This window comes from Scyliorhinus torazame, chromosome 7 (genome assembly GCF_047496885.1).
Source record: "Scyliorhinus torazame isolate Kashiwa2021f chromosome 7, sScyTor2.1, whole genome shotgun sequence".
Taxonomy (NCBI): domain Eukaryota; kingdom Metazoa; phylum Chordata; class Chondrichthyes; order Carcharhiniformes; family Scyliorhinidae; genus Scyliorhinus; species Scyliorhinus torazame.
The window spans coordinates 31,787,274-31,803,283 of record NC_092713.1 but is presented as its reverse complement, the minus strand read 5'-3'; the positions used below and the strand labels follow the sequence as shown (position 1 = coordinate 31,803,283).

At 43.5% G+C, this 16,010-nt stretch overlaps 1 protein-coding gene across 1 annotated transcript in view; it reads right to left on the bottom strand.

Moving 5' to 3' along the window:
• The window catches only part of rpap2 (RNA polymerase II associated protein 2), a 152,415-nt gene that overhangs the window by 70,611 nt on the left and 65,794 nt on the right, over positions 1–16,010 (bottom strand). Inside the window, exon 10 of the mRNA XM_072510486.1 lies at positions 6,773–6,841. Within this exon, the coding sequence (XP_072366587.1) occupies positions 6,773–6,841 (69 nt within the window). The remainder of the gene's footprint in view (positions 1–6,772; positions 6,842–16,010) is intronic.

Below are 16,010 nucleotides of genomic sequence, written 5' to 3'. Positions count from 1 at the left end.
AATCCAGCTCCTTGCCTGCTCCAAAAAACAATTCAAATTGAACCCAATTCATGGCCCCCACAAGAGAGATATACCAGATCCAGGCATTGTTTCCAAGTTCAATTTTGATTGGCAATCAAGCCTAATTCCATTTTCCAGTTTCTAGTCTATAGCCCCGTAAGGTTTGGCACTTCAAGTATATAATATACAAGCATTTTTAAATGCAAGTATTTTTTTTGTGTCTGTCACCCTTTCAGACAGCAAGTTCCCAATCCCTACAATCCTATGATGAAAACATTTCTCAAATCTCCTTGATTTCTTCTGCCAATTATTTCAAATGCAAGCATCCTAGTTATTCAGCTGTCTGATAAAAGATATAGATCCTTCCTATCCACTCCATCTAGGCCCCTCAATTTTATACCTCTCAATTGAACCTTCCCTCAGCCAACTCCAATCTTTCTCCAAAGCTAAAGTTTTCCGTTCCTGGTAACATCCCTGTAAATCTCCTCTGTATCCTCTCTAGAGTGGCCATACCCATCTTGTAATCTGGTTTAGCTCAGCGAGCTAGACAGCTGATTTATGATGCAGAACAAGGCCAGCAGCGCGGGTTCAATTCCCATACCAGCTGAGAATTCTGAATTCTCCCTCTGTGTACCCGAACAGGCGCCGGAATGTGATGACTAGGGGCTTTTCACAGTAACTTCACTGCAGTGATAATGTAAGTCTATTTGTGACAATAAAGGTTATTTATTTATCTGGTGATGACCTAAACTGTACGCAATACTCGAGTTCTGGCCTAACTAGTGTTGTATAGAGTTCTAGCATAATTACACTGCTGTTATATTCTATGCCTAGGCTAACTAAGAAATGTAGCCTGTATGTCATCTAAATCACTTTATTAATCTGTCCTGCTACTTTCAGGCATCTCTGCACTTCAAGGTTCCTCTGTACCTTTATTCTTCTCTGAATCTTGTCACTTACAGGTATTCCTGGTTCGCTCTTCCCAAAAGCACTACCTCACTTTTATTGCCACTTTTCTGTCCATATGACCACTTTATTTATATTTTTCCATAGCTTTTTCCCTTACCCTCAATCACACAAGCAAATTTTGTATCATCTAAAAGTGTCATAATCATGTCCCCCACATTTAAAAAAAATAAATTTAGAGTACCCAATTCTTTTTTTCAAATTAAGGGGCAATTTAGCACGGCCGATCCACCTATCCTGCACATCTTTTGGGTTGTGGGGTTAAGACCCATGCAGACACAGGGAGAATGTGCAAACTCCACACAGACAGTGACCCAGGGCTGGGATCGAACCTGGGTGCTCAGTGCTGAGGCAGCAGTGCTAACCACTGCACCACCCTACGTCTCCCACATTGAAGTCTAAATCACAGATATTTACCACATAAAGAAAGAGGCTGAGGACGGAGTTTTGCAGAACCTCTCTGCAAACAGTCTTCCAGAACCAATCAAACTTGCAACTTGCCCATGGCCAATGACCAGTCTGCCATCTAGAATCTGGTTAAAATCTATGTAAACTACATCAAACCTGCTACCTCATTATTCCTCCTCATAATCAGACATGACTTTCACATAACAAATTCAAGCTGATATCCCCCGAATAATCCATGCCTTTCTAATTGATGATTTATATTTTCCTTCAGAATTTTGCACAACAATTTGTTTATCAACAAGGTTAGGCATGTTGGGGTAATGTTAGATGAGTACAATGTCAGGCTTGGCTGCATTGTCCATGATTAAATACTCTGATGATACTTCATATTAGCACTATATTGCTGCCTCACAAGAAGAATCCCGAATTGCAGGAGAGGTGATAGAGGAGAAAATGTGAGGCAAGGAGTTGAAGGAGGAGAGAGAACAGGTACAGTCTAGTATTAAACATAACTGAAAAATATATATTGTAAAACAGTTTACTATAGAAGTATTGTGTGTTTATGCATTTTTCATAGAATGATAGAATTTACAGTGCAGAAGGAGGCCATTCAGCCCATTGAGTCTGCACCGGCCCTTGGAAAGCACCCCACTCAAGCACACACCTCCTCCATCCCATCCCCCTTAACCCAGTAACCCTAATAAACCTTCTTGGATACAAAGGGCAATTTAGCATAGCCAGTCCATCTAACCCGCACATCTTTGGACTGGCTATGCTAAAGACCATAAGACATAGGAGCGGAAGTAAGGCCATTCAGCCCATCGAGTCCACTACACCATTCAATCATGGCTGATTTCAACTCCATTTACCCGCTCTCTCTCCATAGCCCTTAATTCCTCGAGAAATCAAGAATTTATCAACTTTTGGCTTAAAGACACTCAACGTCCCGGCCTCCACCGCCCTCTGTGGCAATGAATTCCACAGACCCACCACTCTCTGGCTGAAGAAATTTCTCCTCATCTCTGTTCTAAAGTGACTCCCTTTTATTCTAAGGCTGTGCCCCCGGGTCCTAGTCTCCCCTGCTAATGGAAACAACTTCCCTACGTCCACCCTATCTAAGCCATTCATTATCTTGTAAGTTTCTATTAGATCTCCCCTCAACCTCCTAAACTCCAATGAATATAATCCCAGGATCCTCAGACGTTCATCGTATGTTAGGCCTACCATTCCTGGGATCATCCGTGTGAATCTCCGCTGGACCCGCTCCAGTGCCAGTATGTCCTTCCTGAGGTGTGGGGCCCAAAATTGCTCACAGTATTCTAAATGGGGCCTAACTAATGCTTTATAAAGCTTCAGAAGTACATCCCTGCTTTTATATTCCAAGCCTCTTGAGATAAATGACAACATTGCATTTGCTTTCTTAATTACGGACTCAACCTGCAAGTTTACCTTTAGAGAATCCTGGACTAGGACTCCCAAGTCGCTTTGCACTTCAGCATTATGAATTTTGTCACCGTTTAGAAAATAGTCCATGCCTCTATTCTTTTTTCCAAAGTGCAAGACCTCGCACTTGCCCACGTTGAATTTCATCAGCCATTTCTTGGACCACTCTCCTAAACTGTCTAAATCTTTCTGCAGCCTCCCCACCTCCTCCATACTACCTGCCCCTCCACCTATCTTTGTATCATCGGCAAACTTAGCCAGAATGCCCCCAGTCCCGTCATCTAGATCGTTAATATATAAAGAGAACAGCTGTGGCCCCAACACTGAACCCTGCGGGACACCACTCGTCACCGGTTGCCATTCCGTAAAAGAACCTTTTATCCCAACTCTCTGCCTTCTGCCTGACAGCCAATCGTCAATCCATGTTAGTACCTTGCCTCGAATACCATGGGCCCTTATTTTACTCAGCAGTCTCCCGTGAGGCACCTTATCAAAGGCCTTTTGGATGTCAAGATAGATAACATCCATTGGATCTCCTTGGTCTAACCTATTTGTTATCTCTTCAAAGAACTCTAACAAGTTTGTCAGGCACGACCTCCCCTTACTAAATCCATGCTGACTTGTCCTGATCCGACCCTGCACTTCCAAAAATTTAGAAATCTCATCCTTAACAATGGATTCTAGAATCTTGCCAACAACGGAGGTTAGGCTAATTGGCCTATAATTTTCCATCTTTTTCCTTGTTCCCTTCTTGAACAGGGGGGTTACAACCGCGATTTTCCAATCCTCTGGGACTTTCCCGGACTCCAGTGACTTTTGAAAGATCATAACTAACGCCTCCACTATTTCTTCAGCTATCTCCTTTAGAACTCTAGGATGTAGCCCATCTGGGCCCGGAGATTTATCAATTTTTAGACCTCTTAGTTTCTCTAGCACTTTCTCCTTTGTGATGGCTGCCATATTCAACTCTGCCCCCTGACTCTCCTGAATTGTTGGGATATTACTCATGTCTTCTACTGTGAAGACTGATGCAAAGTACTTATTTAGTTCCTCAGCTATTTCCTAGTCTCCCATCACTAGATTACCAGCGTCATTTTGGAGCAGCCCAATGTCTACCTTTGCCTCCCGTTTGTTTTTAATATATTTAAAGAAACTTTTACTATCATCCCTAATGTTACTGGCTAGCCTACCTTCATAATTGATCCTCTCTTTCCTTATTTATCTCTTTGTTATCCTCGGTTTGTTTTTGTAGCCTTCCCAATCTTCTGACTTCCCATTACTCTTTGCCACATTATAGGCTTTCTCTTTTGCTTTGATGCATTCCCTAACTTCCTTTGTCAGCCATGGCTGCCTAATCCCCCCTCTGATAACCTTTCTTTTCTTTGGGATGAACCTCTGTACTTTGTCCTCAATTACTCCCAGAAACCCCTGCCATTGCTGTTCTACTGTCTTTCCCACTAGGCTCTGCTCCCAGTCGATTTTCGTCAGTTCCTCCCTCATGCCCCTGTAGTTACCTTTATTTAACTGTAACACCTTTACATCTGATTATACCTTCTTTCTTTCAAATTGGAGATTGAATTCTACCATATTATGATCACTGCCTCCTAAGTGTTCCCTTACTTTAAGATCTTTAATCAAGTCTGGCTCATTACATAACACTAAGTCCAGAATGGCCTGTTCCCTCGTGGGCTCCATCACAAGCTGTTCCAAAAAGTCCTCCTGTAAACATTCAATGAATTCCCTTTCCTTGGGTCCACTGGCAGCATTATTTACTCAGTCCACCTGCATATTGAAGTCCCCCATGATCACTGTGACCTTGCCTTTCTGACATGCACTTTCTATTTCGTGGTGCATTTTGTGCCCCTGGTCCTGACCACTGTTAGGAGGCCTGTACATAACTCCCATTATGGTTTTTTTGCCTTTGTGGTTCCTCAACTCTACCCACACAGACCCCACATCATCTGACCCTATGTCGTTTAGTGCTATTGATTTGATTTCATTCCTAATTAACAAGGCAACCCTGCCCCCTCTGCCCACCTCTCTGTCTTTTCGATAGGTTGTGAATCCCTGGATGTTTAAATGCCAGTCCTGAACCCCCTGCAACCACCTCTGTGATGCCTACCACATCATACCTGGCAGTCACAATCTGGGCCACAAGCTCATCTAACTTGTTCCATACACTGCGCGCATTTAAATATAGCACCTTTAATTCTCTATTGACCATCCCTTTTTGTTTTCTTAGTGTGGTGGACCTTGGTTTACTGAGCCTTTCCATACACTGTGTCATATTTTGTGGGATGGGGACTACCATAACCTCTCCTGAGTTTTGTCTTTTCGTGTTTTTTTGTATTCCTAAGCAGCTATGCTTCCCACTGATTACTTTACCTCTTGGTTCCCCGACTTTCCCTTCCCCCCAATCTCTAGTTTAAAGTCCTATTGACCACCCCATTTACTCTTTTCGCCAGAACACTGGTCCCAGCTCGGTTCAGGTGGAGACCATCCCAACGGTATAGATCCCCCCTGTCCCAAAACTGATGCCAGTGTCCCATGAAAAGGAACCCCTCTTTCCCACACCACTCTTTCAGCCACGTGTTAACTTCCCTTATTCTTGCCTCCCTATGCCAATTTGCACGTGGCTCAGGCAGTAAATCGGAGATTATGACCCTTGAGGACCTGTTTTTTTAAATTTGAATCCTAGCTCTTTATAATCTCTAAACAGGTCCTCTTTTCTAGACTTGCCTATGTTGTTGGTACCGACATGGACCACAACAACTGGATCCTCCCCCTCCCTCTCCAGTATCCTTTCAAGCCGGTCAGAGATGTCCCGCACCCTAGCACCGGGCAGGCAACATACCATGCGGGACTCTTTATCCTGCTCACAAAGGATACTATCTATCCCCCTGATAATAGAATCCCCTACAACTACAACTTGCCTATTTACTTCCTCCCCTTGAATGGTCTGCTGAACCATGGTGCCTTGGTCAGCTGACTCATCCTTCCTGCAGCCCTGTTCGCCATCCACACAGGGAGCAAGTGCCTCATACCTGTTGGACAGGGTCAAGGGCTGAGGCTCCTGAGTTCCTGACTGCTGGTTCCCTTTACCTGCCTGACTTGCAGTCACACCCTGCTGTCCCTGGCCACTGGCAGGATTTAAACTACTTACTCTAACAGGTGTGACTGCCTCCTGAAACACAGTGTCCAGGTAAGTCTCCCCCTCCCGGATGTGCCTCAGTGTTTGAAGCTCAGACTCCAGCTCATCAACTCTGAGCCGGAGCTCTTCGAGCAGCCAACACTTACTGCAGATGTGGTCGCTACAGCTCGCAATGGGATCTGCCAGCTCCCACATCAAGCAGCTCAAGCACATCACCTGACCAGCCATCACTAATTAATTAATTAGTTTAAAGTGCTAGTCCAACCTGACATTTTCCTAAGTACATGTTGTTTCTTCTAAATTCCAACTGTGTTGAGGTCAAGACTCATTCCTCTTTCCCAGGACCTCAAACAGTTACCATTTTCAATCTCCTTATGGGCAGCACGGTAGCACAGTGGTTAGCACTGTTGCTTCACAGCGCCAGGGACCCGGTTTGATTCACGGCTTGGACCACTGTCTGTGCTGAGTCTGCATGTTCTCCCAGTGCCTGTGTGGGTTTCCTCCGGGTGCTCCGGATTCCTCCCACAAGTCCTGAAAGATGTGCTTGTTAGGTGAATTGGACATTCTGAATTCTCTCTCAGTGTACCTGAACAGGTGTTGTACTGTGCGACTCGGGGATTTTCACAGTAACTTCATTGCAGTGTTAATGTCAGCTTACTTATGACACTAATAATGATTAGTATTATTCTTAATGCCATTGTCCATTTTTTAAGCAAATGTTTTGACTTACTAATCATGGCCTCTTGATTTACCCAGTATCGTTTGCTTTAACCTCTGAACAAAAATAAAAGTTATAATACTTACACTGAAAGCAGCACGATTGCAATCAAGGTCCATTCTGGAGTTTTATGAATGATATTTGTGTTAGTTAGCCTGAAATACATAATTGGAGAGAGAGCAAATAATTAGCTAGAAAAGGTGAAGTTCAAAGGCTCTTTTATTTTTAAGCTTCCATTGTCCAATTCTACAATTTCTTTGAGGTTATTTACACCATGTGATCCCTGATCAAGACCAAGCACGAGCACTTGGTTCTAGCGAAATAACACTCCCTGCCTACACTGTCCTCTAACTGGCTACTTTACAGATGCAAGAGAGCATCTTAGGGCAGACTTTCTCCTTAACTTTCCCACTTTAATAAGAAGTTGATCTCTGCCACATTATGATTTGGAACATCACATCTATAAAGTGACATCCTACCATTTGATACCTTTGTGTAATGTTTTGCCAAAACACTGCCCAAGAGTCATCGCATCAACAATAAAAAAGTAATCAATAGTGCCAGGAACCACAGACCAGAATACTATTTAAGAACTAAGAATAAGAAAACTATTGCCATATTTTATTCCATTAATATCAAAAATACCACATTGGGAAGTGGAAATACATCATGTCCAAAAATAAAACCCGAAGGTAATTTCATTATCCATTATAGTAGGGCGGCACAGTAGCACAGTGGTTATCACCGTTGCTTCACGGCACTAGGGTCACTGTTTGTGTAGAGTCTGCACGTTCTCCCCTTGTTTACATGGGTTTCCTCTGGGTGAATTGGACATTCTGAATTCTTCCTCCGTGTACCCGAAAAGGCGCCGGAGTGTGGCGACTAGGGGCTTTTCACAGTAACTTCATTGCAGTGTTAATGTAAGCCTAATTGTGACAATAAAGATTATTATTATAATAATCATGCAGGTTAGGTGGATTGGCCATGATAAATTGCCCTTAGTGACCAAAAAAGCTTAGGAGAGGTTACTGGGATAGGGAGGAAGTGAGGGCTTAAGTGGGTCGGTGCTGACTCGATGGGCCAAATAGCCTCCTTCTGCACTGTATGTTCTATGTTATAATAAAAAGGACCTTGTTTTGGACTCAAATATTATTCTATTCAGCAATTCTCTCTACCCAACACAAAATTGAAAGTTAAGTAACACCACACTTGAACTATAAAAAAAACAAATTCTATCAAAGGATAAACCATTGAGCAAGTGTTTTCCCTTGAGCAGGTACAAGCTGCTTAAGGTGGGTTCAGATCATAAGCTTTTAGATGATGTATTACTGTATTGGAGTGTTACCAATGGAATGACTAATAAAGAGCTTATTCTAAAATGCCAAATTACTGATTGAGAGTCTTACTGCTTCATTATAACACGAACATTCAAAAGATAATTTGAGAAGTAGACACACTATCCTTACCCACTCGTGTGACTTCGGCACGCCCCCCCCCCCCCAACATACCCAACCAGTCATATTCTCTAACCTCAGAAGCAACCACATGAATCCAGTATGTACATACATTAAAACATTTGAATCTTCCTGCTTTATGCCATAGATGAATTTCATGCTACTTGACATTTGGAGATCACTTTTAAGCTTCAAGGGTTCAATGCTTAACATTCGGTCCTCTAAAAAAAGGTTCCACTATGCATATCCTCTACTTTGTTTTCCTTGCCAGTCTTTGGCTCTGAGCAGATCGATTCCTGTATCCACATGGTGATTCAAAAGTTGCCCGACAGCCCTTGACAGATATAATCCCTCCAGCTTCTCCCACCACACTCAGCTGCTGCTGACCTTCTGCCCTCGCCCAAAAGACTTTGTCATCAACTCAGCACCTGGCCAGATTCTTTCACAGAGTCATTGAATTTACAGTGCAGAAGGAGGCTATTTGGCCCATCGAGTCTGCACTGGCCCTTGGAAAGACACCCTACTTAAGCCCACCCCTCAACCCTATCCCTGTAACCGAGTAACCCCACTCACCTTTTTGACACTAATGGTCAATTTAGCATGGCTAATCCAGCTAACATGCACATCCTTGGACTGTGGGAGGAAACCGGTGCATCTGGAGGAAACCCACGCAGACACGGGGAGAACGTGCAAACTCCACACAGACAGTCACCCGAGGCCGGAATTAAACCCCGGACCCCGGAGCGGTGAGGAAGCAGTGCTAACCGCTATGCCCCCCTCAAACAACTTGATGTCTACCACTTCTAGTTAAAATAAGAATGCAAGATCGCGACAGATGAGAAAGGGAGGGGGAACAGAGAGGGAATTTATTACCTATTTATTTTTCTTCTGCATTCCTTTTCGGAGGACCACAACACACTTGGTTTGCACCTGGCCAGATTTCAGGGAAAATTACTGCTCTTTCTGAAGCGACTGTTGGTTGGAAAATGGAATCAAGTGGATAAAGTTCTAATACTGCGATTGTAGATGCTACTAATATGTGCAAAAAATGCAAACTACACTTACTATCATCATTCCTATTACAACTGTAAAATGAGTCTCTGGCAAGGAAACGATGCCTCTAAGCAGCATTAATTTGGCTTAACTCCACCGTCAGTCTACATTTAAATTTCCCATACAGCACATTATATGACTTATCAGATTACCAAACCTTGGTCAGCTCTCATACCAACTAACAAACCTAACTACAGCTATGAGAAGGAGAATGATTTCCATCCAATGGAAGTCTCTTTGATGCTTTAATAATTTAATAAATTAGCGTAGAAAGTAATGAGTGTTAGCCTCTGGCTGCTGTTGAGTAAGAGTCAAGAGATCTGCTCCTTTTCCCAAACACCTTTATTTTTGTTTGAACACACAGCACCAAACTCGATGATCACATCACATGCTCCAAAGGCCACCTGTAGCCTCTTTACATATCAGTGCCAATTATTGAATCAATGAGACATCTATTTGGAATGTTTCTTAACCCATTCCTTAACAGTCTCCCCTTCCTTGGAGAAAACAAATAATTTGGTGAAAACAAAATTTCAAGAAACTCGAAAGACACACGCAATTTCCCCCCCCTTCTTTTTTTGAAAGGAAAAAAAACGAACAGTTTCAGAAACAGGTGCCCTTCATTAACAATATCCAAATGTTCCTGTGAACTGGCCCCTCTTTTCGTTAAACAGTTGGACAATTGATAGCTACTTTCGACCCATTTAATTTTTGCTATCCCCCTCCGTCTAACATCTGCTTCAAACTTGCAATGTCTAACCTTAGCCTTTTCTCATTGACACTTTTTGTAGAGTGCACATTTTCCCAAAGGGATTTATTGTCAATGTGACACTCAATGGGTATGTTACCCAAATCCCCTAATCCCAAAATGTCTGTCAATATCGGAGATATATAAACGGCCATATCCACCGCCTCTACAAGGCTTAAAGTCTCAGCAGCCAAAGTGCTTTTGACCACTCTCCTTATTTTCTTTGTTTACCACACAAGGCGGCAACATTTACCATTGTTCCCCAAAAGGAAAATTATAAATCCTCCTGCGCTTGAAACCCCATCACATAAATTTGCATAGAACGCATCACTATAAACTATGAGTTTCAAGTGCCTAAGATCACCTAAAACCGGCAACCTCAAAGCACACTCCTGCATTTTTAGTTTGATCACCGTTTTATTTGCTCTCATCAAGACATCAAAACTAACATCCGGTCTAATCAGTCTACCTAACCAATTCAGTTGCCCAACTAAACTTTGCAGTTGCTCTTTTTCTATCTTTGAAACTACTGCGTCTTTTGTGAAACCCAACTACGACTAATTGCTATTGGGCTGATGCTCTCCAAATAAGATTGTTGACATAAAGTTGCCCCTAACTTAGTCTGTCCGATTTCCAGTCCAGTCTGTCCGATTTCCAGTCCAATATATTTAAATGCACCGGAAGCCTGACTTCAAACCCTGAATTCTTTGCTCAACCCAGAGGTTACAATAGCTTTGAAATCACTAGTCCCACCCCACAAAAAATCATCGACATGCATCATAAAGATGCCAGAAAGATTTCCCTTATGGTGCTAGTAAAAGATTGCCGGATCTACTTTCCACTGGGAACAGCCTAACTTTAACAAAACTGACCATACCGAAAAATACCAGACTCTAGACACATTTGTTCAACTTCCAGAGTACCCCTTCTGTGTTAGCTGCCTCTTTAGGAGGATGTTGAAAAATGTCTCTCTGAAGCTGATGCCCCTGCAAAAAGGCAGCTTTTAAATCTCTAGATTTGCATTCCCATGCCTTTGTGGCTAATAGAGCCAAGAAGACCTTTAAAATAACCTTTCCTGCAGTAGGTGAATCTGCACCTAAATCCTGATCTTCTAAGTTTTCTTCAAATCCCCTTGCCACAAGCCTGGCCTTTGCCTTATAAGTTCCATCTGGAAGAACCTTTTCCGTGCAAATGCATCTGTGGGATAGAGCTCTTTGTCCCCTATCCGGTACTTCCGTGTACACCCCAAATTCACTCCAGCTATGCAGTTCTTGCTGTTTGGCATCTTTGATAACTTTTTCATCTAATTTATTGAAGGCCACCAAAATCTCACGTGCATGTGGGCTTCTGCTCCTAGTAGCATTTATAGTCTTACCCATGTTCCGTGACCTTGACAAACTACGTCCCCTATTCCGCCTGGTATCTCATTCTGTACTGCTTGATCTTTCCCTTCTGCTGTGGGATGTCTTTTCAATAGTTCTCGACCTTTTCCTGTGAACCTGTTCACTATCCGGTGTGCTATCTGAACTGGCACTGCGTTTCATTGCCCTCCATTTTTGAACTTCGTGTTCCCAATCCATTGTCTTGACTCCCTCCCCTGTATGCTGTACATTCAACCAGTGTTTATACTTTCCAGTGGCCTTCCCTGCTCTACCAATAACAGTTGCATCCTTCCATTGACTAGACCCTTCAGGCAAGTATGTCACTTTTGTACCAACTTTTGGCAGTTGTCCTTTCGGGAAAATGGCCTGTTCTAATTCATCAAAAGTATTGTGTTCCTCTACAGAAACCGTCTATATCAGTTAACTGATCCTCATAGTTCTGTAACAGGTGCGTACAAGATGACCCTGGTTCCTCATCATGTCTGTCTGCTCGGTCTAAACTTGAAAATTTGTAATCTGTACCCTTTATCCTTAATGAATGTACCCTAACTGTCTGATTGCCTTGTTCCAAAATAATTGTTGTGCCATCTATTCCTATGATCTTCCCTGGGCCTTTCCATTCATTAACATTGTCTCTCTTATAGTATGCTATGTCTCTTGCTGAAAAATGGTATTTGATGGCCGTACATTATGCCTTAAAGCTCTGCAAATTCTTTCAGAGACTTCTGCTGTGTATGCATTTACTACTGCTATGTAATGCATTTAAATGCTCAGCAAAGGCAGAGCTAATTGTAGTCCCTTCCCAAGCTGGAGGCTGGTCATCCAAAATGGATGGAATTTTAGGATTTCTACCAAACACTAATTGATAGGGACTATAGCCCCCAAAAATCTGCAACAAATTCTTTGCATGTAACGTCCATGCTAAGCCTTAAGTTAACTTGCAATTTGGACTATCTGCCAAAAGTTTCTGGAGCATGTCATCGATTACTGAATGGTTTCTTTCACACACACCATTACTAAATGGGCTTTCCGCAGCCATATTCATAACTGTGATATTTACGTTTTCACACATATCCCTAAACTCATCATTAGCAAATTCTCCCCCGTTGTCTGTAAGGAATTTTGCCGGTGGGCCTATTCCTGTCCCTATCCAGTTTTCCACGTCTGGTCCAGGATTACTCTCTTTTCTTTACTTTGTACAATGGTCGATTGATTAAATCTGGTTGCTAAATCTACAAAATAAATATATTGTTAGCTTTAACCCAGATCTTAAGGTCCATGGCCACAATGTCGTTAAAGTCCTTGGCCAAAGGTAGGGTTACTATCGGTCGTAATGCCGTCCTTCTGTACTTCCTACAAACCTCACAGCGATCACTAACCTGTTCTATCAGCTTAGTATAGTCTTCATCCCTTACCTCTGCATCCTTTAATAAGTTTTTCAGCCTCCAAGGAGACGGATGCAGTGATTGCCTATGCAGTTTTAATACAACAAGCTTATCAGCTAAAGTCCCATTTACAGCTGCCAATAACACATTCTTAACAACTGCACCCGAAATATTATTCGTCAGTAAGGAATACAATAGTGTCCTGACTGTGTAAATTGTAAGTCCACCGTCTTTCCAAAAACTGTTGCCTTATCCTGTTCCATATCCAGTTTCATGTGTGCTTTCTTCATCAATGGTCTGCTCAGAAGCAAAGGTATCTCACTTGATACAGCATCCATGCTAATGAAATGATTCACTTCGGCAATATTGCAAGGGATCACTCTTTTTAGCGACTTCAGAGTATTATCATCCCCAAACCTGAAACTTGTGGAACTTTCAAATTCCTGAACCTTGTTACGATTTTCAGCATTCAAAGAGTCCAGGTAACATTTTAACCAGTCAATTCAACACTCAGTAGACGTGCAGCCACTGTCCAATACATCACAATTGAAGGATTCTGCAACCAACACCCTCATTACCGGAGTAAGACTACTTGTTAATAGGACAATGCCTTCTTTCTGGTCACTATCTTTTTCCTCTTCTGACTGTTCCGTGTCATGGATAGCTTCAAACACTATTATAACATGTTGGACAGTTGAAAGCATAATGGTATTGAGAGTCACACCGAAAACATCGATTTATCATACCCCGGGCATTTCTGGGGTTCATTTTCCTATTTTCATTCTCCATGTCCCTCCTCATATTATAGGTTTTAAATGAGTTTCTGTCCTCATAATTTCCGGGTCCCGATCTCCTTCCATATTCTCATAACCTGTTCGTAGCCGTACGATCTCGCCATCCTGTCAGTAGTGGACCTTCCATAGTCTGCTTTATTGCTGACTGACCCATTTGTGACATAAGAGCCATAGGAATTGAATGTTTCCCCAGGAACTTCTTTAAGGTGTCTATCATCTGATCGTATAAGGTATCATTATCCTGCATTTGCTATTCCTGGTATGCAAACTTAACTCCTGCCAAAACCAGGAGCCTTTCCATATTGGACACTCTAGCACAGTCCATTAACTTAAATGCCAACACAGATTGTGGAAATTCCAGGCGGTGTTTGTGCAGCCTTCTGTATAGTCTGCTAAATTCCATTATGTAGTCCTCAATAGAGATATCCTCTGTTTTCCGGAATCTATCGAAGTCTGACCAGGCTTCATGCACACTTTTTTAAAAAATATATATTTTATTCAAGATTTTTGGCCAAGCATAACAGTATGTAGTGTTTCTTTTACACAACAATAAAGCAATATAAATAACAGTGGCCAGTTTTAAGCAAGTAAATAAATAATATATAAACAAAAACAAAACTGAATGGCAACTGCCTTGTCCAAAATAAATACTCTCCAAAAATACAATCCAACAATCCAATATACAATTACCTATAACAACTAACTATACATATTATACATATACAATAACATCTCAGAGTCCGTTCGATTCCTTCCAACCCCCCCCCCCCCCTTCCCCCCTGGGTTGCTGCTGTTGTCTACTTCTTTACCATTCCCTCTATCTTTCTGTGAGGTAATCGACAAACGGTTGCCACCGCCTGGTGAACCCGAGCCGAACCCCTTAACACGAACTTAATCCGTTCTAACTTTATAAACCCTGCCATGTCGTTTATCCAGGTCTCCACACCCGGGGGTTTGGCTTCCTTCCACATTAACAATATCCTGCGCCGGGCTACTAGGGACGCAAAGGCCAAAACATCAGCCTCTCTCGCCTCCTGCACTCCCGGCTCTTCTGCAACCCCAAATATAGCCAACCCCCAGCTTGGTTCGACCCGGACCCCCACCACCTTCGAAAGCACCTTTGCCACCCCCACCCAGAACCCCTGTAGTGCCGGGCATGACCAGAACATGTGGGTGTGATTCGCTGGGCCTCTCGAGCAACTCGCACACCTATCCTCTACCCCCAAAAATTTACTAAGCCGTGCTCCAGTCATATGCGCCGTGTAACACCTCAAATTGTATCAGGCTTAGCCTGGCACACGAGGACGATGAGTTTACCCTACGTAGGGCATCAGCCCACAGCCCCTCCTCAATCTCCTCCCCCAGTTCTTCTTCACATTTCCCTTTCAGCTCATCTACCATGATCTCCCCCTCGTCCCTCATTTCCCTGTATATGTCCGACACCTTACCATCCCCCGCCCATGTCTCTGAGATCACTCTATCCTGCACCTCCTGCATCGGGAGCTGCGGGAATTCCCTCACCTGTTGCCTCGCAAAAGCCCTCAGTTGCATATACCGAAATGCATTCCCTTGGGGCAACCCATATTTTTCCGTCAGCGCTCCCAGACTCGCAAACGTCCCATCTACAAACAGATCTCTCAGTTGTACTACCCCAGCTCTTTGCCATGCTCCAAATCCCCCATCCATTCTCCCCGGAACGAACCTATGATTGTTTCTTATCGGGGATCGCAACAAAGCTCCCGTCCTTCCCCTATGCCGTCTCCACTGCCCCCAAATTTTCAATGTAGCCACCACCACTGGGCTTGTGGTGTATTTCTTTGGTGAGAACGGCAACGGTGCCGTTACCATTGCTTGTAGGCTAGTCCCCCTGCAGGACGCCCTCTCCAATCTCTTGCACGCCGCTCCCTCCCCTTCTCCCATCCACTTACACACCATTGAAACATTGGCGGCCCAGTAGTACTCACTTAGGCTCGGTAGTGCCAGCCCCCCCCGCCGTCCCTACTACGCTGCAAGAATCCCCTCCTCACTCTCGGGGTCTTCCCAGCCCACACAAAACTCATAATACTCTTCTCGATTCTTTTGAAAAAAGCCTTCGTGATCACCACCGGGAGGCACTGAAACACAAAAAAGAATCTCGGGAGGACCGCCATTTTAACCACCTGCACCCTACCTGCCAATGACAGGGACACCATGTCCCATCTCTTAAAGTCCTGCTCCATCTGTTCCACCAACCGCGTTAAATTAAGCCTGTGTAATGTACCCCAATTCTTGGCTATCTGGATCCCCAAGTACCGGAGGTCCCTTGTTACCTTCCTCAACGGTAAATCCTCTATCTCTCTGCTCTGCTCCCCTGGATGCACCACAAACAACTCACTTTTCCCCATGTTCAGTTTATACCCTGAAAAATCCCCAAACTCCCCAAGTATCCGCATTATCTCTGGCATCCCCTCCGCCGGGTCCGCCACATATAGCAACAAATCATCCGCATACAGAGATACCCGGTGTTCT